General features: G+C 40.3%; 1 protein-coding gene and 1 long non-coding RNA gene across 4 annotated transcripts in view; one reads left to right on the top strand and one right to left on the bottom strand.

Annotated features, from left to right (window-relative positions):
- Positions 1 to 17,959, top strand: part of smarce1 (SWI/SNF related BAF chromatin remodeling complex subunit E1) — a 54,409-nt gene extending 36,450 nt beyond the window's left edge. For 2 of the 3 annotated variants that reach the window (XM_087977706.1, XM_043674714.2), the window contains 7 exons: positions 2,039 to 2,119; positions 2,925 to 3,056; positions 4,423 to 4,594; positions 7,258 to 7,430; positions 9,193 to 9,294; positions 10,877 to 11,078; positions 16,682 to 17,959. In XM_087977706.1, coding sequence (XP_087833832.1) covers positions 2,039 to 2,119; positions 2,925 to 3,056; positions 4,423 to 4,594; positions 7,258 to 7,430; positions 9,193 to 9,294; positions 10,877 to 11,078; positions 16,682 to 16,893 — 1,074 coding nt within the window. In that variant the 3' untranslated portion in view covers positions 16,894 to 17,959. The remainder of the gene's footprint in view (positions 1 to 2,038; positions 2,120 to 2,924; positions 3,057 to 4,422; positions 4,595 to 7,257; positions 7,431 to 9,192; positions 9,295 to 10,876; positions 11,079 to 16,681) is intronic. The other variant, XM_043674717.2, reaches the window with a different exon arrangement.
- LOC148141530 (uncharacterized) overlaps positions 1 to 23,873 on the bottom strand; it is a 58,480-nt gene that overhangs the window by 14,068 nt on the left and 20,539 nt on the right. The window lies entirely within an intron of this gene.

The raw sequence follows: 23,873 nt of genomic DNA, 5'->3' as shown, positions 1-23,873 counted from the left end.
GAAAGGACTGGAAGAATTTGCACCTGGGATTGGATGACATATTTAAAGGATTAGGGCAAGGTTTATTGGAGACTAAATGAAGGCATTAACTAATTGTGACCGATTTTATAACATTGAGAACGTTTACATGCTTGCATTGATATCTCTTTACCACAATCCCCACACTTTCAAATGAAAATATTCAGGTCTTAAAATGCTTTACATCTTGCAGTATATTTATTTGATGTAGATTCTGAAAACTTCATTCTGCTAAACTGTTGGAACTCTGTTTAAACAATATTTTCAGGAGCCGAGGGGAAACCCAGATTGGCAAAGTAGAAATTGTTCTAGTCTGGAACTCCAGTCCGTGAAGATATTTGGGTCTGAGCTGTGGCAAAGTCTTGCTTCATAACTCAGTACCATAAAAATTTTCTAGTTTGGTGATGGAACATAGCAGCACTTATTCTATTTCAAGCATTGTTCTCTGGAATAATGTGAATAAACTTTTTTTTGTAATAATGTAAAATGGTGTGTGTATCCCCACTGGAGCTGATAGAGGCCATTCAGTCCCTCCAACCTGTTCTGCCATTCGGTTTGTATCCTATTTACATTCACTTTCTCATGTTCTGTGAAGTCTTGGCCAGCAAAAACGTGTCAGATTTCAATTCTGAGTTTGACTTCCCAAGCTTATATTTCCAATGATCTTCATATTTGAACATTTGACAATTGCCTTGTCTGCAGCTTTACTACAGTGATGCGACAGATGCAGAGAAAGGAAAAACAGCTTCCACACCGATTGAACCTTGTTTCAATAAGGTCACTTCCTCATTCTCCTAAACTCCAATGAGTGCAGGCTGAACTACTTCACCTCTCCTCGTCAGAAGGTCCCTCCAGATCTGAGACTTTTTCTTGACTTCCTCCAATGCCAGATTAGATTCCCTTTGGCCATTTGGCCCAACAAATCCACACCGACCCTCCGAAGAATAACCCACCCAGACCTGTTCCCCTACCCTATATTTACCCCTGACTAATGCACCTAATACTATGTGCAATTTAGCTTGGCCAATTCACCTGACCTGTACATCTTTAGATTGTGGGAGGAAACCGGAGCACCCGGAGAAAACCCACGTAGACATGGGGAGAATGTGCAAACTCCACACGGAGAGTCGCCAGAGGTGGGAATTGAACCTGGGTCCCTGGCACTGTGAGGCAGCAGTGCTGACCACTGAGCCACCATGCTGCCCAAAATATCTTCCCTTAGTTCAGGGAATCAAAATTTTTCCTCACATTTGGGTGTGATCTGACTATGTCTTGTTTAGCAAGACTTCCCTATATTTGTACTTCATTCCTTTTGAAACATTCCGTTTGCCTTCCCTAGTATCTTGTGAATATGGGTACCAGCTTTGTGTAATTCATGAATGAAGACCCCTCCAAAACCCTCTGTGCTCTTTCCCAATCTCCAGAGAGCATAGTCTCAAGTAAGGGGTTGCACATTTAAGACCGATGAAGTGGAGTTTCTTCTCTGAATGTAATGAATCTTTGAAATTAACTACCTCAGAGCACTGTTGAGTATTTAGTTGTTAAGCATAGTCAAGGCTAAGAAAGATATTTTTAATCAATAAAAGAAATCAAGAATTATGGAGGGCAAAGGCAGAAAAGTGGAGTTGAGGATTATCAGATCGGCCATGATCATCTTGAATGGCAGAGCAGGCTGGGTGGGCTGAACGGCCTACTTCTAGGCTAATGTCTTACAGCCCTGACAAACAGAAAACTACTTTATTAAAGCTCCAATCAGTGATGGGAAATATTTATTTGACCATTATTGTTTTCCCAGCAGACCCTTCCCAATATGACTTTGTATAAAAGAACTTCAATTTGTAAACTTCATTGATGTTCAAAGTTTAACTTTTAAATGATATGTTTCAAATCTCTCAGTACCACCTGGATGCAAATAGAATTTCTAATTTTAGATTTTATTTTATGCTACTAATTGACAAATTGAGTGTTTGCTGTCCCTCTTGAAATGCAAGATAACTTGACAAGTTTCTGTCTCCCACAGACATCCTCAGGCATCACTATTCCAAAGCCCCCAAAGCCTCCAGACAAGCCTCTGATGCCCTATATGCGCTACAGCAGAAAGGTACAGTAGTTGCAGGATAGTATCCCAGCATACACTGCAACATGCGTTCGCCAGGCTGTGCCCACTCCGATTCCACAGGCCACCTGAGGAAAGAAGCTCACTGTTGTGTCATCAGCCTTTCACTTCCTAGAGTTTCTAGCAACAATTGGGATTGCTTTGCAGTTTATACTTCCTGTTGGATCTTCATTCTCATTGATGTAAACATCTGACATCTTGTACTAGGTGGAGGCTGTAAACATTCTTAAAGGAAAATCTTTTTGTATAAATATCTGGATGTCATTAAATCCAGGTCTGTAATTCTGTCCCACCTGAGTCTTCCCATAGGTGCAACCATGCAAGAATAACATCCTTAAATGTGATCTGCTTTAACAGGTGTTCGCTTTTCCTCTTACTGTTCTTATTCAAAGACGGTGTGCTAGTTATTAATTTGGATGAGTTGCTGAGTCTGATAATGTGATTGGCTGAATGTACATTACCGGTGTTTGACCTGCTGCCACTCTCAGCATTTATTTGTTATTTCGTTTGCATAATGTGAGACTTCAGCTCCTTCACATTCTCAGACGTACTAACTCCCAGCCAGCTTCCACCGATGATGTCACCAAGAGCTGCAGCTTAAGTTTAAATTTTTTAAAAACTGAGAAAGAGATTTGTAGGAGTACTAATCACAGGACTCCCTCATAAATGCCTCACTATAGTAAGTACATTCGGGTGTTGGTCGTACTATACCCAAAAACTGTCTGGTTGACAGTATGATAATTCTATTACTGTATTAGTTCTGTAAATAAGTCTCCTTATTACATTTTAGGTATGGGACCAGGTTAAGGCCTCCAATCCTGATCTGAAGCTGTGGGAAATAGGGAAAATCATCGGTGGAATGTGGCGGGATCTCACAGATGAGGAAAAGCAGGAATATCTGAATGACTATGAAGCAGAAAAGGTAAAACAGCAGGAACAGGATTCCTTTCAGTAAATGAGTTTCAGTGACCATAAAATGCATCTGGTTGGGAGTGTTAACTATCTAGGTTTGTTTTCCTTTCCTGTTTTCATTTGGTGGGGATGCTGTTTTTGACTTGAGGAATGTCTGCATTTAGGAACCAAGCATTCATTTGCCTCATTGCTACAGCTCAGATACAGCATAAGTACAGTTCAGGTACATCATCAAGCCATATCCACTACTGGATGGATACAGAGTAAATCTGCCCCAAACAATGAGCCTTAATTTTACTCTGAAATTAAAACAACATTTCAGCTATGCCTTTTGGCATTTCAATTCCTCAGCGGTCATTTTGATGAAATTGTCAGCCTTAGCTAATTCCTGCAGAGATTTGTTCTGTGCATCCATTTTGTTTTTGGAAACAGAGTTAAGACTATCAATCACTCTGGGATTTGAACACTTCTGTTTTGGTGAAGGACCTGCTTGGTTATTTCATGACAAATCCAGCCAATACTTGTATTTAGTCTTTGTAAAAGCATGGTTTGTTATAAACACATGGATGGAAAATAGGTCATTGTTGATTGAAAGTTTAAAATCTGTGAGCACAATAGGCTAGATTTGTGTCAAGTCCTTGGACAGAAGAGAAAGAAACCTTTGTGAAGCAGTTAATTAATTTAGAGAATAAATTGTATGAAAACATTATGATATTGTTTCTCTTCAAACAAACTTTCTTCGAGAGTATTCATTTGATCCATCTTGATCTTTGTCCAGGAAATCTTGTAGCACAACATATCATAAAGGATGAGTTTATGTTGTCTGTGGTTTATGCTAATCTCACAACATTTTGAATTTTCCTTCATGTATTTTTTTGCTTCAGAACCAAGCTGTTTGACCTGTTTGAAGTGAGGGTAGGCTGTTTGAAGTCTAAGGGAAATCATTTTGCTAGTTCTAATTGAATTGGTTTAATCCAAGCAACAAAACACTAAGCTTTAAACTTTTACACATTTTGGCAGAATTTCACAAACGTCAATAGAGAATATTAATGAACAGCACCTTGCAAACCCTGTCAAACTTTTTCTGATCTGAATAGCAAAGCGTCATGTTCTTTTACCACTTCAGTTTTCACTCTAATGCTTCTCCATATGTGATCACGTCTGATTTAATCTGTGAAACTATTCAGGAATTCAATGGAAAGAGGGGACTGTTGGGAGAGTTACTGATATGTTCCTCCCAGAGATGAATCCAAAGCAGACAAGTTAACAAGTAGTTTCCTCTCCTTCAAGTTTGGTACATACCCTTAGAAGAAAATATATGTTGGAGTTGCTGCATTTGGTTGTCCCCACTTCATGGAATTTGCTTTGATTTTTAGGTTGAATATAATGAAGCCATGAAAGCATATCACAATTCTCCTGCCTATCTCGCTTACATTAATGCAAAAAGTCGAGCTGAGGCAGCACTTGAGGAAGAGAGTCGCCAACGGCAATCACGGATGGAGAAAGGAGAACCTTACATGAGTATACAGCCAGCTGAGGATCCTGATGGTAAGCACTGCTAATACACACTGCCATAACTTCTGGGTATAGATCGACTTCAGTTCTGCCCTGTCGACTTTCACCATTCATGTCATCAAATATATGCACTTGTCCTCAGTCAGTAGTGTGAACATCTTTCTGTTGCCCCTGTTTCACAGACCATGTCTCTCTTGTTACATTTCCTGGCATTACTGCCTAGCTTGACATCAGTAGTGGTATAATGCTAGAGTCCATTGTAAAAGATTTATTAGCAAAGCATTTGGAAAACAGTGACAGGGTCGACATAGATTTATAAAAGGGAAATCATGCTTTTCAAATTTACTGGATTTTCTTTTGGAGGATGTAGCTAGTAGAGTTGTTAAGGGAGGTGCCAGTGAATGCGGTTTTCTTGAATTTTCGGAAGGCTTTTGATAAGGTCTAACATAAAATATGAACATGTAAGATCAGAGTCCATGGGATTTGGGGTAGTGTACTGAAACTGGTTGGCTGACAGGAAATAAAGGGTAGAAGTAAACAGGTCTCTTTCCTAGTGACAGGCAGTAACGAGTAAGGTACCATTGGGATCAGTGCTAGAATACCAACAATTCACAATATATATCAGTGACTTGATGAGACAACTAAATACAATATCTCCAGTTTTGCAGATGACACAAAGCTGAGTGGGAGGGTGAACTGTGAGGAGGACTCAGAGATGCTTCACTGTGATTTGGACAAGTTGAGTGAGTGAGCGAGCAGATGCATGGCCGAAGAATTGTTATTGTGATAAATGTGAGGTATCCACTTTTGGAGCAAAAGCAGGAAGGCAGATTATCTGAATGGTGATAGATTGGGAAAGGGGGAAGGTGCAATGAGACCTGGCCATCCTTGTACCCCAGTTGTTGAAAGTAAGCATGCAGGCTCAGCAGGCAAATAGTGCAATGGCCAGCATAGCAAGAGGGTTCAAGTACAGGAGCAGGGATGTCTTGCTGCAGTCGGACATTGGTAAGACCACACCTGGACTATTGGTCCCCTTGTCTGAGGAAAGGTGTTCTAGTTATGGAGAGACTGCAAAAAAAGGTTTATCAATCTGATACTTGGAATGGCAGGACTGACAAGAGAGACCAGATTAGTTAGGACCGTTTTCAGTGGAGTTTAGAAGAATTGGAATAGATGGTGATTTCAAAACTGTTAGACAGGCTAATAGAGGAAGGACATTCCTGATGACTGGAAAGTCCAGAATCAGGGGTCTCAGACTAACGATACTGGGTAGGTCATTAGGACTGAGATGAAGAGAAATTTCTTCATCCAAAGAGTGGTGAGCCTGTACAGTTCTCTGCCACAGAAAGTGATTGAGGCCAAATCATTGATTTCAAGGAGGAGTTAGACATGGCTTTGTGCTAATGGGATCAAATAGTTTTGGGAGAGAGTAGGAAGAGGGTACTGAGTTGGATGATCAGCCACAATCACATTGGCAGAGCAGGCTCAAAGGGCCCCTCCTCTCCCTATTTTCTGTTTGTGCTTATGCTTATTTTTCTAACTGTTTGCTACAACCTCGTGTTAGAGATAGTCTGGCTTCTCTGAATTGTGGCTCAGCTGATTCCTCACAACCCGTTCAATATTGAACAGCTTCACATAAGGTATGATGGAATTGTTTTGATGTCTGATCTTGTCTTGATGTAAATAAACACAGTGACATTTAAAAGAAGTTGAATACTATCAAGAATTGAGCTTTTTGCAATAGAAAAAACCCTGAATTGATCTTTCGCTTGTGACTGATATCCTCTGAAAGTAGCATCTTCTAAAGTAGCCTTTAGCGGTCTTGGGCAGGGTTTCCTTTTTCTGATCATCTAAACCCCTCTGTTAGAAAAGCGAAAGTAAACTTGATACTGGTTATCTGTGAATTCCTGTTTGGGCAAATAAACATAACTAACCAGAATGAGGGACTTGATGAAAAGTGTCACGGGTAGGATGCGGAATGTTCTTTTACACACACCTTTTCAGATTTGAATGATACAACTAGAGTGAAAAATAAGGGAATCACTTATGACGAGGGACTGGGGATGTTTTGCTTGGAGGAGTCACGTTTAAAAGTATTTTGATGTGAATGTGGGATGCCAGACCAATGGCCAAGTGCTGGAAAATGGGATTAGAATAGTTAGCTGGTTGTTTTTGAACTGACAGACTCAAAGAGCCAAAGAATATTTTTCTGCGTTATAGACTACAATGATTCTGTGACTTCAGAAAATGCTGAAAATACACATGCTGCATCTGTGGAGATGGAAACAGACTTTGCATCAATGGAGAGAAAAGTGAAGTCTGATCTTGTGTAGTTCCAGGATTTTCTATTTTGATACCCGATTTTTAGCGGTCTTTTGGTTTGCTTTGGAATTATTTCATAGCACCTAGCCTTTTGCTCGAACTATAGAAGAGTAAAATCCAGCTCTACGTTACATTTTGGACTGATACCTGAAAATGTGATGGCTTTGGGCAGTTTGATAGCTCGATAGCATCAATTCGCTGCAGTAGAATGGTTGAAGATTTCTGCATTTATGACATGTAAAATGCATGAGTACTGTTAGCTGTGTTAATCTGAACTTCAGTTGTGTCAGGAACTCAAAAACCTCCACAATTAATTAATGTAGTTTCTATTATGTCTGCATTTTGCTGATTTTCTTCTTTCCTGATCCTTTCAGATTACGATGATGGCTTTTCAATGAAGCACATCTCTGCAGCGCGTTTCCAGAGAAACCACCGTTTGATTAGTGAGATTCTGAGTGAGAGTGTAGTCCCAGATGTCCGATCTGTGGTGACAACAGCACGAATGCAGGTTTTAAAAAGACAGGTGCAGTCACTGATGGTTCATCAGGTATGTAGTCAATACTGATCATATTCTTTATTCTTTGCAATTTGAGTTTTAATGAAACTAACTACTAATTAATTACTATATTTTAGTCTCTCGTTATAGAGTCAAAGAGTCATAGAGATGTACAGCATGGAAACAGACCCTTCGGTCCAACCTGTCCATATCGACCAGATATCTCAACCCAATCTAGTCCCACCTGCCAGCACCCGGCCCATATCCCTCCAAACCCTTCCTATTCATATACCCATCCAAAGGCCTCTTAAATGTTGCAATTGTACCAGCCTCCACCACATCCTCTGGCAGCTCATTCCATACACGTACCACCCTCTGTGTGAAAACGTTGCCCTGTAGGTCTCTTTTATATCTTTGCCCTCTCACCCTAAACCTATGCCCTCTAGTTCTGGACTCCCCGACCCCAGAGAAAAGACTTTGTCTATTTACCCTATCCATGCCCCTCATAACTTTGTAAACCTCTATAAGGTCACCCCCTCAGCCTCCGACGGTCCAGGGAAAACAGCCCCACCCTGTTCAGCTTCTCCCTATAGCTCAAATCCTCCAACCCTGTCAACATCCTTATAAATCTTTTCTGAACCCTTTCACAAAATCCTTCCGATAGGAAGGAGACCAGAATTGCACACAATGTTCCAACAGTGGCCTAACCAATGTCCTGTACAGCCGCAACATGACCTCTCAACTCCTGTACTCAATACTCTGACCAATAAAGGAAAGCATACCAAATGCCGCCTTCACTATCCTATCTACCTGCGACTCCACTTTCAAGGAGCTATGAACCTGCACTCCAAGGTCTCTTCATTAGCAACATTCCCTAGGACCTTCTCATTAAATGTATAAGTCCTGCTAAGATTTGCTTTCCCAAAATGCAGCACCTTGCATTTATCTGAATTAAACTCCATCTGCCATTTCTCAGCTCATTGGCCCATTACTTCCTATTAACGTATTTTTAAAATCATGTGTCTGTTCTATAAGAGAAGTTGGCAATGGAAGTTTTTGCTCTTGATCCTTCCATAAAATCATTTGCTTTATTCTTGTAAGTAGACCCTTTGAACTGCAGCTAATAAAAACTAGCATATTCAGGTTTAATAAAAGGTTATGGTGTTAAAAATCCTTGACAAACTTATTCTAAACTGTCCAGTTCTAAGCTTGGTGGATATTGGACAGTTAACCTATGGTTATTCTGCTCCAAGGTGGCAGATGGGCACTTCATATATTAGAATGAGCCGATACCAAAGAACTCGAATTGCTCGAAAAACTCGGCAGGTTGGGCAACAACTTTAGAGAGAAAGCAGAGTTAACATTTTGGGTTCAGTGACCCACCTTCAGAACGGAGGGATCTTAATGGGGTGAATGTGGGAAGATGTTTCATTTTGGGGGAAAATCTAGAACTCTTGGTTACTGTTTCGAAATAGTTGTCTATTTAAGGCAGATTGGGTGAACTTTTTTTTTCTCTGAGGATCGTGACACTTTGGAACTCTTCCAGAAAAAGTGGGAAAAGCTAGAGTTTTGAATGTTTTTAAGACTGAGGTGGATAGATTCTTAGTAATCAAGCTGGTGAAAGGTTTTTAGGGGTGGACTGGAATGTGGGTTTGAGGTTATGTTTTTTAATGAACAAAGCAACACAAAAAAGAAACCATTGAAGATATTTGGAAATAATTCTTCAAATCCCTGAACACTTTGTTGATTTTCAGTCACATCATTCAATTTGACCGCTCTTTAAAAATAATTTTGAAATTGTGTTTTCCTTTAGCGGAAGTTGGAAGCTGAGCTCCTTCAGATCGAGGAACGCCACCAAGACAAGAAACGGAAATTCCTGGAAACTACAGAGTTATTTAATAATGAACTAAAGCGGGTAAGAATTTGATTTGGAGATTGAGTTGTAACTATCCAACAATTGGAATGTTCATCGCATAAACTTTAAGATTATCTGCTGGGTGTGTAGTCAATTACTCATGTATCAGTGTTGTGCAAGTGATTGGCAGTTGGAAGAGCAAGTTCTAAATATTCAAAGAAGCCTTTTAGTATTTTGTATAGTAATCTCTGTCATACCAAATTCTTATTCCATGAGGTTTAATTTTCTTCATGGCTGTAGTTGCAGAGGCAGACTAGACTGTCTCTACATTATCTACATAGTCTTGGTCACCATTTGGTGCTCTGAGTTGGTTGATTTTGAAAAGGTCACAGACTGGGGAAAGGGAAAATTGATTGGTGTTCTTCAATCTGATGGTGATCTAACCACCTTCTTTAAAAATGCTAAACAATAGGATAGGGTCAGGCTGTAATGTGATGTCTTCTGTGGACTGATAACCTGATGAACACCTATGAGGAAAGGTATCAGAGAGCACCTGGATCCAGTTGGGTTCAGTATTTTCAGGAGATTGGGGGGGGGGCCCTCTTTTGGCTCAGTGGTAGTGTCCCTACCACTGGATTAGCAATTCTGGGTTCAAGTTCCACCTACTCCAAAGATACTTAACAGCATTTCTGAACAGGTTGTTTTGAAAAGTCATGGGAAAAGTGAAAAAATGGTACATTATAGGTCCCAGAAGAATTGAAGCCATGGCCTGGAATCTGTCCTGCTATATGTCCCAAAACAGCAGCATCTCTGGTGTAAAAGCAAACTGCTGTGGATACTGGAAATCTGAAGCAAAACAAGAAAGTGCTGGAGAAGTTCAGCAGACCTAGCAACATACGTTAACAGAGAGAAAGCACTTAATAACTCTCTGTCTTCGAAGTCGGTAAAATGAGGAGTTGGAAAAAGCAGAGCAGGTCAAGCAGCATCAGAAGAGCAGGAGAGTCGATGTTTCAGGCAGGGCCCTTCATCAGGATAACTCTGTTTTACCCCATAAACTCGTGTTCAGATGCAAGTGTCACTTTAGTTGAATTTTGCAGTTGGCTTGTAATGCTGCTTTGTGGACATTTTGTTTCTCATTCTGTTGAATACTGAGGTTGTTGTCTTTGACCTGATCTCTCTCAGAGACCAGGTTGTGTCTTGTCCAATTGCTGGCAGAATGTAAACCCATAACCTGTAAAATCAAACATGGACTCCCCAAACGGCACAAAAAAAGCTTGTGTGGTTACATGGAGTCCTGGAATCCTTGATTTCTTTTGCTTTTATATTGGTGATCATGTTTTAAGTCACCTAAGCCCTAACTACTGACATTAACTCAATAATCACCTTCATGTCTCTCTCCTTTTTAAATTGCTCCTTTAAAATCAATCTCTTTGACTAAACTATTGGCTAGCCGTTATTATACGTTTGACTCCGATAACTCTCCCTAAAAACAGCTTTGGATTTTTACTATGTTAAAGCTGTTATATAAATACAAGATATTGTTGGACATATTTGTTCAACTGACGTTTGTTTAAATGAGCAATGATGTTGACATCTTTGAGTTCTTGCAGATTTTTATTTTAACCTCCTTTTGCATATTTAGTTGTGCAATTTGAAGGTGGAGGTTGACATGGAAAAAATTGCAGCTGAAATTGCTCAGGCTGAAGAGCAAGCCCGCAAACGTCAGGAAGAAAGGGAAAAGGAGGCTGACCATGTCGAACCACCCCAGAGTAATATACCTGAGGAACCTCCTAGCAGCATTGAGGCTGACGAATCCAAAGTGGAGGAGACCCCCATGGACACAGGTAACAGAGTGGGTGGGCTGGAGTGTTGCACTAGCGTTTTTCTTTTACTTGTACGTCTTGGCAAAGTTAATGTCTGTTGCCCATCTGGGCTGTCCTTGAGGTTGTCATTTTGACCTGCTGCAGTCTATAGTAAACGTGCTGTTGTGCAGTTAGATGGGGAGTTCCAGCATTTTGAACAAGAAAGAATGAAGGATCAGGGACATACCTCTAAATTGGAATGGTGTGAGTGGCTCTGAGTTGATGGTGTTCCCGGTGAACATGCTCCCCTTTACCTTCAAGCTGCTGGAGGTAGTGGATTTGGGCGATGCTATTGAAGCCTGGAAAAATTGCTACAATGCAGTACAGGCGAAGCACATCAAAGGTGAGAGATGATGATTTAGTAGGAATGTTGCAGGATTATTCCTGAGACCCAGGCTAATGCTCTGGTTGACTGGATTCTAATCCCACCATGGCCATTGGTGGAATGTAAAACTTTAATAGATAAACAATCTGGAAAACTGAGAGTATGCATTGACCCAAAGGATCTAAATAAAGATCCGAGGAATTCTCACTACCTAATCAAACCATCAAAGGAATTTTGTCACAATTTGAAAAGGCAAAATTTTTCACCACGCTAGATGGTGAAGATGGGTTATTCGTAAGTGAAGCTGAATTAGTACTATAGCTTTCTAATGGGAGAGGGGTAAGTTAAAATTGTTTAACCTCTATCGTAAGTGGAATAGATTAATTTCCTAGAAAATTGGAAAACTGTCAGTTGTTTCATTCTTCTTCAAAAAGAGAGAGAGACAAAATACAGGTAACTCTAAATCATTAGTTTAACATCTGTCATTGGAAAATGTTGATGCCTATTAAAAAGGATGTAATAACAGAGCATTTAACAGTGCAAAATATCATCAAGCAGAGTCAGCATGGCTTCATGAAGGGGAAACATTGCCTAGCAAATTTATTAGAATTTTTTGAGAAGGTAACAAGCACTGTAGGTACAAAGGAATCAGAACATGTAATATATTTGAATTTCCTAAAGGGATTCCATAAAATACCATACACATAGCTACTTAAGATAAAAGCCCATTAATTTGAAGCTTTTGGCATGGATAGAGAATTGGCTGACTAATAGAAATGGAGTAGGGACATGGGTACGTTTTCTGGAATGGCAACGTGGAACTAGCGGAATGCCACAGGGATCAGTGCTGGGGCCACAATTATTTACAATATAAATAACTTGATCAGGAAGATGAATCTACTATCACCAGGTTTTGTAGATGAAACATGGAAAGGTAAGTGATGAGGATGAAACAAAAGGCTGCAGCATGATATAGCTAGGTTAAGTGTGTGGGCAAGAGCCCAGCAGATGGAATATAATGTGGGAAAATGTGCGATTTTGCTGTTGTCAGGAAAAATGTAGGAACTAAATATTGTTTAAATGATGCAAGACTGCAGAAAGCTGCAGAGGGATTTGGGGATCCACGTGCATAAATTTGCAGAAAGCTAACACACATGCTCACCAGGTAATGGGGAAGGCAAATGGAATGTTGGTCTTTATTTCAAAGGAAATCTCACTAAAAGTATGCAAGATATGAGTCAGACCACTCCTGGAATATTGTAAACTGCTTTGGTTCTGCATTGAGGGAGTTCAGAGAAGGTTCATTGGGTTGATTCTGGGTATGGAGGGATCACATTATGAGGAGACGTTGAGTAGTTTGAGCTTGTGTTCATTGACGTCTCAAAGAATGAGAAGCAACCATACCGAAATATATAAGATTCTTGGGCAGCTTCGCTGGCTAGATGTGGAGGGATGAGGGGAGGGGGGGGTGTTTCTTGATGAGGTTACATGATTGAGTTTTATAAAATTATGGGGAGTTGAAGGAACATCCCTTTGAAGGAGGGATCAGACAACAGGGACATAGATTTAAGGTAAGGAGCAGGATGTTTATAGGAAATGAGAAGAAATGTGTTGTCACCCAGAGGGTGGTGGGAATCTGGAACTCACTTTCTATATTGGGGGAGAGGCAGAAACGCTCATAACATTCAAAGGTATTTTGTGCATTTGTGAGGCCAAGGCATGCAAGGCTATGGGCCAGGTGCTGAAGAATGGGTCTAGAGTAGTTAGCTATAGTGATGTTAACAACATACCCTCTTGCCAAACCTCTGGAGTTCCCTTTTTTTTTGGCCATGGTTGAACCAAGCTTGTACTGAGGCTGTTGACATAGGCCTGAGGTTTAACAGTGTCGGGTTAGTGCTACATTGCTGGTTTCATACCTCTTAACATCAGAGTGGAATGCCTGTCAGTTTAGTGTTTTGATCCTCAGCTCCAAGTGCTTATAAAGCCTTTGAAATGGAGCATCACTACAAAAATTTATTTTTATAATGTATTAAAGGTTCTTAAATGTAGTGAATGGGGTTTGTCAGTGATGTTTCCTAAATGATGAATCCATCAACAGACACTTAAGAACCTGGTCGTTGAACTTGTCATCTCTGGTATTTAGATTATCTGACTTCAGGTATTGGCTGTCATGCAAATTGAAGTTGTTTGACCACATTCTGTGGGCAACTGTACAGGTACAACTTTCAGGTACAGCTGTATGCTTTTGGCAGTTTTATTCTCGTATAAAAAGAGTGATTATTTTTGTTTTGACTGCACTGAATACCTTTATGAATATTTAAACTATTGTTTCTCACAGGAATTATCTTTTAATCTCTTCAGGCTGAAAGGAAATTCCAGCTTGACCAGCCTAGTTTCCAAGTCTGAGTCACATTTCTGTTCGATGTTGTAACTTTATAAATTAAGCAAAGCAGTTTATAGTTTTGTAGCAAAGAGCTACCATTGAGGCAATTGGCTTTTTTTCACTGCTGTAATCTTTAATGAAAAGTTCACAATTGGTTACAGTGACCAGAAAATGATTTAATTCAAATAGAACAGAAGGGGAACAGTAATAAATCAGGACTAAAGCACCTCCAAAGTAAAGGGTGATTGAAGAAAGTGACTGGAAAGGAGCAGCCACAGGGGTTGAAAATGCCACTAATTCAATTCAGCTTGAATCTTGCAAGTCTCGTCCAAACTAGAAGTGCACTCTTCTTATTTCAAGAATTTATTTGAACTCTGTCATCAATGGACAGAATGGATTTTATGGCATTGTTTTTGAATCATTGCCTCCACCTGGAAAGTGAATGACCTTTATTGAATGGGCAAGTTAAAAATCACACAACACCAGGTTATAGTCCAACAGGTTTATTTGGAATCACTACCTTTCAGACCGCTGCTCCTTCGTCAGGTAGCTGTCTATTGTTTAAGTAGTTGGAGTCTGGAGTGCTCTGCCTGGAAGTGTGGTGGACAACTGTCGCATTCCAAAGCGATGGTTATTTAAATTGAAACCACATTGAGTTAGGGGAAAAGGCAGGAGATTTTCACAAAGTTAACATTTTCTGAGGTACATTGCAAACATGATGGGCTGAAGGACCTCCTTCTGCACTGTGATAACTGTGATTCTAAGGGATAAGAGCACTTCCAGAAAAAATGTTTAAGGGCAAGAGAAAAAATATGTGAAACACATTCTAAAGTTGTGAGGGAACAATGGAAATGCTGAAAAACTGTAGATGGGCAAATTTCCCATTGTTGGAAACATTAATTATTTGTAAATAAGTAATTCTCGTTTGATATGACTGTCCTTTTGGAGCTTCATCTGCCTCAAAGGCAGTTTGCTTCAGTATAGATTGGGTTAATTTATCATCGGGAATCTAAAGTTTGCAACTAGTTCATTATTATTGAAGAACCATCATTGTTATTAGAGAATGGTCTTGGACCTCTATTCAATGACTATCTCCGAAAAGACATTCAAGCCATCTTAGTTTTAATGTTCAATGGCATTACCATTGGTGCATACCCCACTATCATCATACATTGAGTTACTATTGACAGAAAAACTGAACTAAATTTGCCATATAAATACTGTGGCTACAGTACAGCTTAGAGACTAGGAGTATGTGTAACTCAACTCATCTCCTGATCCCAGAGGCTATCCACTGTGAATAAGGCACAATTTAGGAACGTGATAGAATACAACCCATTTGGCTGGATAAGCACAGCTTCAACAACAATTCAGAAGCTTGACACTATCTGGGGAAAAAAACAGCCTGCTCGATTGGCACTACATCATAGAGTCCCTAGGCTATTTGGCCCATCGAGTCTGAACCAACCCTCCGAAGAACATCCCACCCTACTCCTATGAAGTTCATGGTATTTGAGTGCAATATTAGAGATATTGTTAGTCAACCTATTCAGACATTGAGAGATGGGACTCCAACCTAGGCCGTCTGGCTCAGAGGTAGGGACATTACCATACTTCTACTTAAAGCTGTCAAGTAGATCTCACCTTTTCAGCAATGTCGAAACTTGTTGAATTGCACAAACACAAGGACTGTATAGATAAGAGAGAGAGTTCTTGTCACTGGCTAAGTGAGTTGCTTTGAGTGCTTAGAAGCTTAGTAAATAAACAATTATTTGCATAATTCTCAGGCACTTTTAATGGGTTACAGAAGCTCCCTGTAGAATGGGATAAAATGCCATGTTGTCAGTGAGTCACTTGTTGATTTTCTGAGGATGGTACAGATAGCAGATTTGGTGTCCTAAATTGGTCTTTGGAATTATGTCAAAAAGGAGTTAAAAGTTCTTTTGTCCTCTTCAGGTTTGATTACCTCAAGGCCAGGAGCACGGTGACTGGACTGTGTTGTTGGTGTTGGTGTTGTATGTTGACTTTTTTTTTAACAAAGAATTCATGTTACATAACAGCTCATTCCCAAAGTCTCTGCCACTATAAATCCAACCTGGAAGGTTTCAGAAATACTGACAACCCTTCAGTGATTTTTTCTCACTATCCATACTTCAGTCCTTCTAACTTAATTACATGGAGAAATACTGAGCTGACGTGTTAGAATTTTCTTAAATGTTGGTAAAAGACGGTTTGCACGTTTCTCCAGGATTTCCGCCTTCTTTGCTAAAGTCATGGTAATTAGAAGAGGCTATACAATAATTCTTGGCCCTGATCTTTAACCTTTATTTTTTAGAAATAATGTAAATCTGGATGATACTAACTTTGCATTCTAGAGCTCTTGCAGTTGAATTAGGCAATTGTATATTCAAACCTCACTTAGGGGCTTGAGTCAGGAGCCAAGTGTGCTATTTTAGTACAAGACCAAGAACCAGTACACTTGATGACTTTGATAGCCTGTTAAGGGGTGTGGAGAATCACAGCCAATCAGACCCAATCCTTTTTATTTTAAGATTTACAGTTACATGGGTCTTTTCAAATCCTCAGGACAAGCCAAAGGGCTTTACAGTCAAGGGATTATTTTTGAAGGATACTTGCTGTTTTGCAGACAAATGCAGCTGCTGGTTTATTCTAAATGAGGTATCTCGGGCAGCTTCAAGATGAAAGACCAGTTAAAAAGCCACCATAAGAACACCCCTGCTTTGTTTTGAAGTGAGCCATACAATTTTTGCAACCACCTCAGTGGATTATATGATAGGGGTCTGAAGTTGGTGACTTTGGGCTTTCCTCTGTTTAACTGAAGGAAATTGTGACTAAAATCTGCATTCTTATTTACAGATGAGCCACGTAATGATGAAACACCAGAAACCCAACAGAGTAGTGAGGAGAGCACAGCAACTCCAGAAGACAAAGAAGGATGTCAAGACATGACAGACAGCAGCGTGGAGCAAGGAGCGAGTGAGAGCACCTCTGGTACAGAGAGTAATAGTGCCATGGCAGAGGAAACCATGCCAGAGCCTACACCTGAGAGTGAAGACAAGAAAGAATGAATTCAACAAATACAAAAACTTTCCATTCCAGTTAGTTGTACTACTTGATTAGTATCGTACTCGTTTTTTATTCTACCTGTTTATATAAGTTAGAAGGATTTTCTTTTTACACATTTGTAGAGGTGCCAGCGTAATGGACTCTTTTAGCCCAACCTACAGCCCCATGGCCAGTTTGAGATTCACTGCTACGAAGTTGAAATTATGAAGGGGTGGAAGTAAAGGTACAGAAATTTAAAAGTGCTGTATGCTGTACTTAATCCAGCCTGCTCTTGGTCCCTCTTAAGGGATATTTATTTTTATTCATTAAATAAATATGACTTAATGCCTGAGTTGCAAGGTCAAAGTGCAGCGGTCCATTTCAATATATGTACATCTTTATCTCTCACTTTCTGTATATTTAATTTCCATGGATTTAGATTGATGTATTGAAGAACTGTGAACGTGCTTTCTGAAAACTGAAAAAGTTAGTGTTTCTGGTGAAGCTGGCTCCTAAACCCACTCTTTACAAATGCTTTGTGAACCATAGAAAAGTTTCCCACAATCACTGGTGTTTTGTCACCTTGAATTTAGTTGGTGTCTATCTTCCTGGAATTGCTTCTGTGGCAATTGAGAAGACTCGTTGTCCCAGAGATTACTGTAAGTTCACTTGTTGCATTTATTTCATTATTACCCATTTTTATTACAGTTTCTAAATTGAAAAAAGTCATCATACAATGCCCTATAATAAAGTAGTCACAGAGGTGATCGAACTGCAGAATCCCATCTCCCTGGTAAATCGACAAAAGAATTTAACAAGACCACAAATATCTAGTCAAATCCACAGTGCTGGCAAGCCCTAGTTTGGTGCTAAGTGTTTTGTGAAGAGGATCATTCATTTAGTGATCAGATGAATTGAATTGTAGTTGAGATTGTGTTGTGCTTCAGGAAGGTGGGATGTGCCAGCAAGGATAACATCACATGTGGCGTCCCAGTGTGATTGGCACCACTGTTTGTGTCTTCTGTAGTATGCTGAGTTTCCTATTTTTAAAAGATTTCCCTGCCACAATAAAGGAAAAAGTTAATCTAATGGTTGTTATGTGTGCTTTATGATCCTGTGCTAGTCACCATTTTGTTGTGCAGAATACAGAAGCTGCACTGGTTTAATCTCAGCCTAGTGGTGAGAAACAGCAGACTTGCATTTATGTAGCACCTTTCGCATCCCCAGGTCATCTCAAAGAGTATCACAGTTAGTTAGTTCTGTCATGAAGTCATTGTTGCTTTGTAAGCCAATACATGGATTATTCTTTTGCATGCAAGATCCCACAAGTATGAAATAATTGACTAGTTAATTGCATTTGATGGCGTAGCTGAATTGTTAGTCAAGACAATAGGAATAGTGCCATAGTTTTTTGCATTCACCTGGAAATCAATAATTTTAAAGAAGCAACGAGCAGAACTGTTGAACAGGTTTTTTTTTGTCTTCATTCTAGATGATACAAATAACATTTTAGAAATTCTTGTAAATCAAACAAGAGGTGAAAGGGACAGAGGAACTTAAAACAGTCGCAATCACCAGGGAAAGGGTGCTGAGAACACTACCACAACTAAAGAGTGACATGTTACTAGAACATAATGGTCTTTGTCCTAGGATCCTAAAGAAAACGCAATGAAGATGATAGATGCATTGGTTTTAATTTTCCAAAGTTCTGTTAGTTCTGGAAAGGTTACATAAGATTGGAAGATGGAAAATGCAACTCCTCAAGAAAGGGAGAACGATTGTGAAAGGTCTAACAAGCCATCTATTGTCAAATGCTAGAATCTATTATTAATAGGGTTACACCAAAGTACTTAGAAAATCTGAATGAAATTAGGCAGTTTGCGAAGAGGAATCATGTTGGACTAATTTGAATTCTTCGAGGGACAGGTAATGTGGATAAAGGGGAATCCAAAGGCACCATGTGCTTGAATTTTTAAAAGCAAATTTGATTCTGTGCAATATTAAAGGTTACCACTCAAAATGAGTTCATTTGCTCCAGAGGTGTTTATTAACATTCTGAACAAATTGGTTAAAAAATGTGTCTGATGACACAAAGATAGGAAAGTAAACTGGTGAATAAGACAGAGTTTACTGAAGGATTTCGATAGCTGAAGTGAGTGGGCAAAAAATTGGCAGATGAAGAATAATGTGGGAAAATTTATTACAAACCCACAGACTCCCTTAACTACACCTCCCACCCAGTATCCTGCAAAAACCTCCATCCCGAACTCTCAGTCCCTACGCCTCTGCCACATCTGATCGGACAAGGAGACATTCCACAAGCGTCCTAGATGTCCACCTATTTTGAACAATGTGCTTTTCCTCCCTCTGTCATCCAGACAGCCCTCAACTGCACCAACTCCATTCCCCATTCCACTGCTCTAAAACCCCCTCCACAATAAATACAAAGTCCCCCTTTTCCTCACCTACCACCCCTGTAGTCTTTGCGTCTAACACATCATCGTTAAACACTTCCACCAACTCCAACTAGACCCCACCACCAAGAACATCTTCCCCTCCCCACCCATTTCTGTCTTCTGCAAGAACTGTTCCCTTCAACAGTCCTTGGTTTGCACCACCAATTCCCCCACCCACCCCACCCCACCCCAGCACCTTCCCCTGCAACCGGGAAAGATGCAAAACTCGCCAGTACACCACCTTCCTCCCCTCCATCCAGGGCCCCAAAGAGTCATTCCAGGTGAGACACAGGTTCACCTGCCTTTCTTGCAACCTAGTTTACTGCATCAGGTGCTCCTGATGTGGTCTTCTCTACATTGGGGAGACCAAATGTAAACTTGGGGAACTGTTCGCCAAGCATCTGCAGGGGCTGACGAGACCTCTCAGTCACCGCCCATTTCAATTCCCCTTCCCCCTCCCTTTCCGACATGACCAACCTTGGCCTCCTCCATTGCCACAACAAACCACAGCGCCTAGTGGAGGAACAACACCTCATCTTCCACCTGGGCAGCCTACAGCGCGAAGGACTCAACATCGAGTTCTCCAATTTCAAATAACCTCCCTTTCCATCCCCTGAATCCCTTCCCAAACTCCCCCCATTCCACTGCTCCCTGACACCAATCGGATTCATTCCTCCCATTAACCAACCAGGTTGTACCCTCTACCTGTCTTCACCTATCCCCACTTCACTACCCTGTCCTCCCCACCCTCTTTATCTGCAGCTCCCCCTACACCCACCCCCAGTCCTGAAGAAGGGTTAGACCTGAAATGTTGACTTCTCCACCTGATGCTGCCTGGCTTGCTGTGTTCTTCCAGCCCCCTGCCTGTCTAACTTTCCACTTTGGCAACAGGAGGAAAAGCAGTGAATTATATAAGTAGGGAGAAATTGCAGAACTCTGTAGTTAAGGTGGATCTGAATGTCCTAGCACATGAAAAGTAAATGGCTAGCAAAAGAAATTAAATGGAACATTGGTGTTTATTGCAAGAAGAATGCAATATTAACATAAGGAGGTTTCGCTACAATTGTAGAGGACATTGATAAGATCACTTTGGAATATGGGTGCAGATTTGGTTTCTTTCAAAAAGGATAAAAATGCTTTAAGAGTAGTTTAGATAAGATAAATTCAGTGGATTTGGGGATGAAGGGGTTGTATTACAAGGAATGGACAGACAAGCTGGGCTTGTGTCCAGTGGAGTTTAGAAGAATGAGAGATTGTCCTTTTGGAACAGGATGATTATTGAGAGAATGGTTCCTTTGTGGAAAAGGCTGAAACTAAGGAACATGGCTTTCAAGTTGACGTCTGTCTTTTAAAATGGAGGGAAGGAGAATTTTTTCTTTCAAAAGGTTGTTTCTCTGGAATTCTTTTCCCCAGTGCGCAGCGAGGGCAGGGTCATTAACATTTTTCAAAGCTGAGCTAGATGATTGACAAGAAGCTCTGAATATAAGGGACAGAGACAAAGTACAGATCAGCCATTATCTTATCAAATGGCACAGGAATGATAAGTTATCTGAGATCTCAGCAACATCATCACTAATTTTCCCTCAAACACTAATGAACCTTGGTTCTACCTTCCCAGCACTACTCCTCCACTGTTACAGAGTGTTCAGGCTGCTTCGCCAGCATCCAGTACCGGATTAGTAGAAAATTCTCAGTTCCGTATGGGGAAGATTGGAGCCATTTTTTACAGTTGCTGCTCCAAACTTTATTCCATTGTAAATGAATCCATCCCTCTCCCAGGCAATGGTCTGTATTTCAACTTAGTGAACCCTGTTATCCTATCACCCCTATGTCACTGACCTTTGTGGATTGCTGGTCAGGCAATGACATTAGAATTGTTATCGATCAGAGTCATTTTCAACTCAAAGCCTTGATTCTGTTTTCATAGATGCTGAATTTTTCCAATTGTTATGAAAAATGTGGATGTACTGTCCCTTTTAAGAAAGTTAAAAGCTAGCAGAATTACCTGATGGCACCAAGCTTTTGAGTAATTCTCTTCCAATTTCAGCTTTACTTTTGTCCTTGTTTATACCCATATCTAACTTATTTGCTAATTCTAAAAGTATCATCTTTTTCCTTCTAAACTTCCTTGGCAAACTTGAGAATCATATTCAAGTCCCAGAACCTCTTCAGCAATTTTAAGAGCCATTTCTCTCTCTTGTTTTAATCAACACAAGTCACTGAAATTAAACAAATTGACTCATCTACATTGTATTTAAAGATCTAGGGCACTAACCTGCAAGTGTTTAAATCTGCTGGCGTGTTTCGTACCTTCAAATCTGTCTAAACCAGTTCAAGTCACAAATCCAAGACCCAAACTGTTCAAATTGTGGACAAAAGCCCCCTAAATCCCAAATGAGCCCCTAAACTGCTACAACACAGGGTAAACCCCCTCTGTTAATTTTAAATCAATAACATAAAAGATTTACCCCATGCAGTAATCTGAAAATTTGAGAGGCCAAGAACTAGTTAAAGTAAAAGACTAACAGAATAATTCACTAACAACTATTTACAACTCATTTATCTAAACCCATCTTTTACCTTCCCCGCTACAATACTAGCTGTATAAAACTCCTGACTAAGATTTACCAAAATTCAAATTTCAAACCCAGGCAGCTGTTGAATCGTTGCTTTGTATCTTCCTCTGCAAATTTTCTTCTTAGGATTTCTCTTTCACAGGTGGTTAATAGATAATTGTACCTTTTAAGAGAGTAAATTTTCAGACAGTCTGTACATGCTGGCGGCTTGGCAATTCTCTCTCAACTGTCCAAGTTTTCCTGGTCTTATACCCCAAAACATCGGATTGTGTCATTCGCTTTTAATATTATCAATATACTAAATTCAAACTTGATTGGAGTTTGGTTTCTTTTGGGGGTATAATTTAAACGGATTGGCCTAATTTAAATTTGTTTTTGTCTCCAGGCAACCAGTTACCCTAGCTTCTGGACCAAAAGGTTACATTGTATCTTGATCAGAACGCTTGGTGCCATCAGGTAGTTCTGCTAGCTTTTATCTTTCTTAAAGATACAGTACACCCACATCTTTATATTAATGTTCTTTTATTAACCTTGCTGTTGGTGGAAACTTAGTGTGTGCAAATCAGCTTCAATGGTTTTTGCGTTGCTATAGTGACTACTATTCAAAAATATTCCACTAGTTGGGGAACACTTTCGAGGTCAAAAATCAAACTTTACAAATTCAAGTGTTTTATTTTGGTTTTGATACATGTCACAGATAAATGCCAGTTACTGGCCAAAATGTTTTCTCTCCCAGAATTGTAGGTCTTAATCTGGCTGTAGCTTTGATTGAAACAATCAATGTCCGTGAGACATAGGAGTAGAAGCAGGTCATTCCTTCCAAGAAAATATTTATATTATGTAGCTACTGTTGAGCTGTGCACCTGACAGAATTCCCAGTTATATAGATTCATCGGAGGCATCCGTAAAGAGCCTATCCCTTGCGATAAAGAGGAAATGAAGAAGCTAGAATGGGGAACAGAAGTCTTCAAGGGGAAGATTCTGAAGCTGTTGTGAAAGCAGTAAGAGGCAAGGAGGAAACTGGATAGTATATTCCAGAAGATGTATGGACTGCAGATCAGAGGTGAGAGTGTGATTAAATTAGATTCCCTACAGTGTGGAAACAGGCCCTTTGGCCCAACAAGTCCACACCGACCCTCCAAAGAGTAACCTACCCAGACCCATTTTCCTCTGACTAATGTACACCTGACCTGCACATCTTTGTACTGTGGGAGGAAACCCATGCAGACATGGGGAGGATGTGCAAACTCCACACAGACAGTTGCCCGAGGCTGGAATTGAACCTGGGTCCCTGGTGCTGTGAGGCAGCAGTGCTAACCACTGAGCTACCGTGCTGCCCCAGGGGAATCAATGTTTCAGGCATAAGTCTTTCATCAGGAAGGCTGATTCCTGATGTTAGGCTTATGCCTGAAATGTCAATTCTCCTGCTCATCGGATGCTGCCTGACCTGCTGTGCTTTTCCAGTGCCACACTCTTGACAGTGTATTCTCGAAGACAGGAGTGCAGTGCTTACCCTCCATGGAAAGAACAATGGTGTTCACCTGGACAGGACAGCATAGTTGTGGCCTTGATATGAAAAGCACAATATTGGAAAGCAACAGCAATGTTTGGGTGGATGAAAGACTCAGTAACAGACAGTGGGGAAAAACTATTTTGTTTAAATTTTCTATCCAAGGTGAAATAATTGTTATGTAGATGTGAAACCAGTATAGAGTTAAGTTTCATATCAGCCGTAGTCATTGTTATACAGCATAGAAACACACCCTTTGGTCTATTCATCTGCATCGACTAGATATCCTAAATTGATCCAGTCCCATTTTCCCGAATTTGGTCCATATTCCTCCAAACCCCTGCAATTCATATACAAATCCAGATTGTTTTTAAATGTTGTAATTGTACCCACCTCCACCAACTCCTCTGGCAGCTTGTTCCATATACGCACCACGCTTTGTGTGAAAAGGTTGCCTCTTG

This window comes from Chiloscyllium plagiosum, unplaced genomic scaffold (genome assembly GCF_037043375.1).
Source record: "Chiloscyllium plagiosum isolate Xiang-an unplaced genomic scaffold, Cpla_swu_hap1 HiC_scaffold_32, whole genome shotgun sequence".
NCBI classification, from domain to species: Eukaryota; Metazoa; Chordata; class Chondrichthyes; order Orectolobiformes; family Hemiscylliidae; genus Chiloscyllium; species Chiloscyllium plagiosum.
Note: the sequence above shows the minus strand (reverse complement) of the source record. Positions and strands in the feature narration are given on the sequence as shown.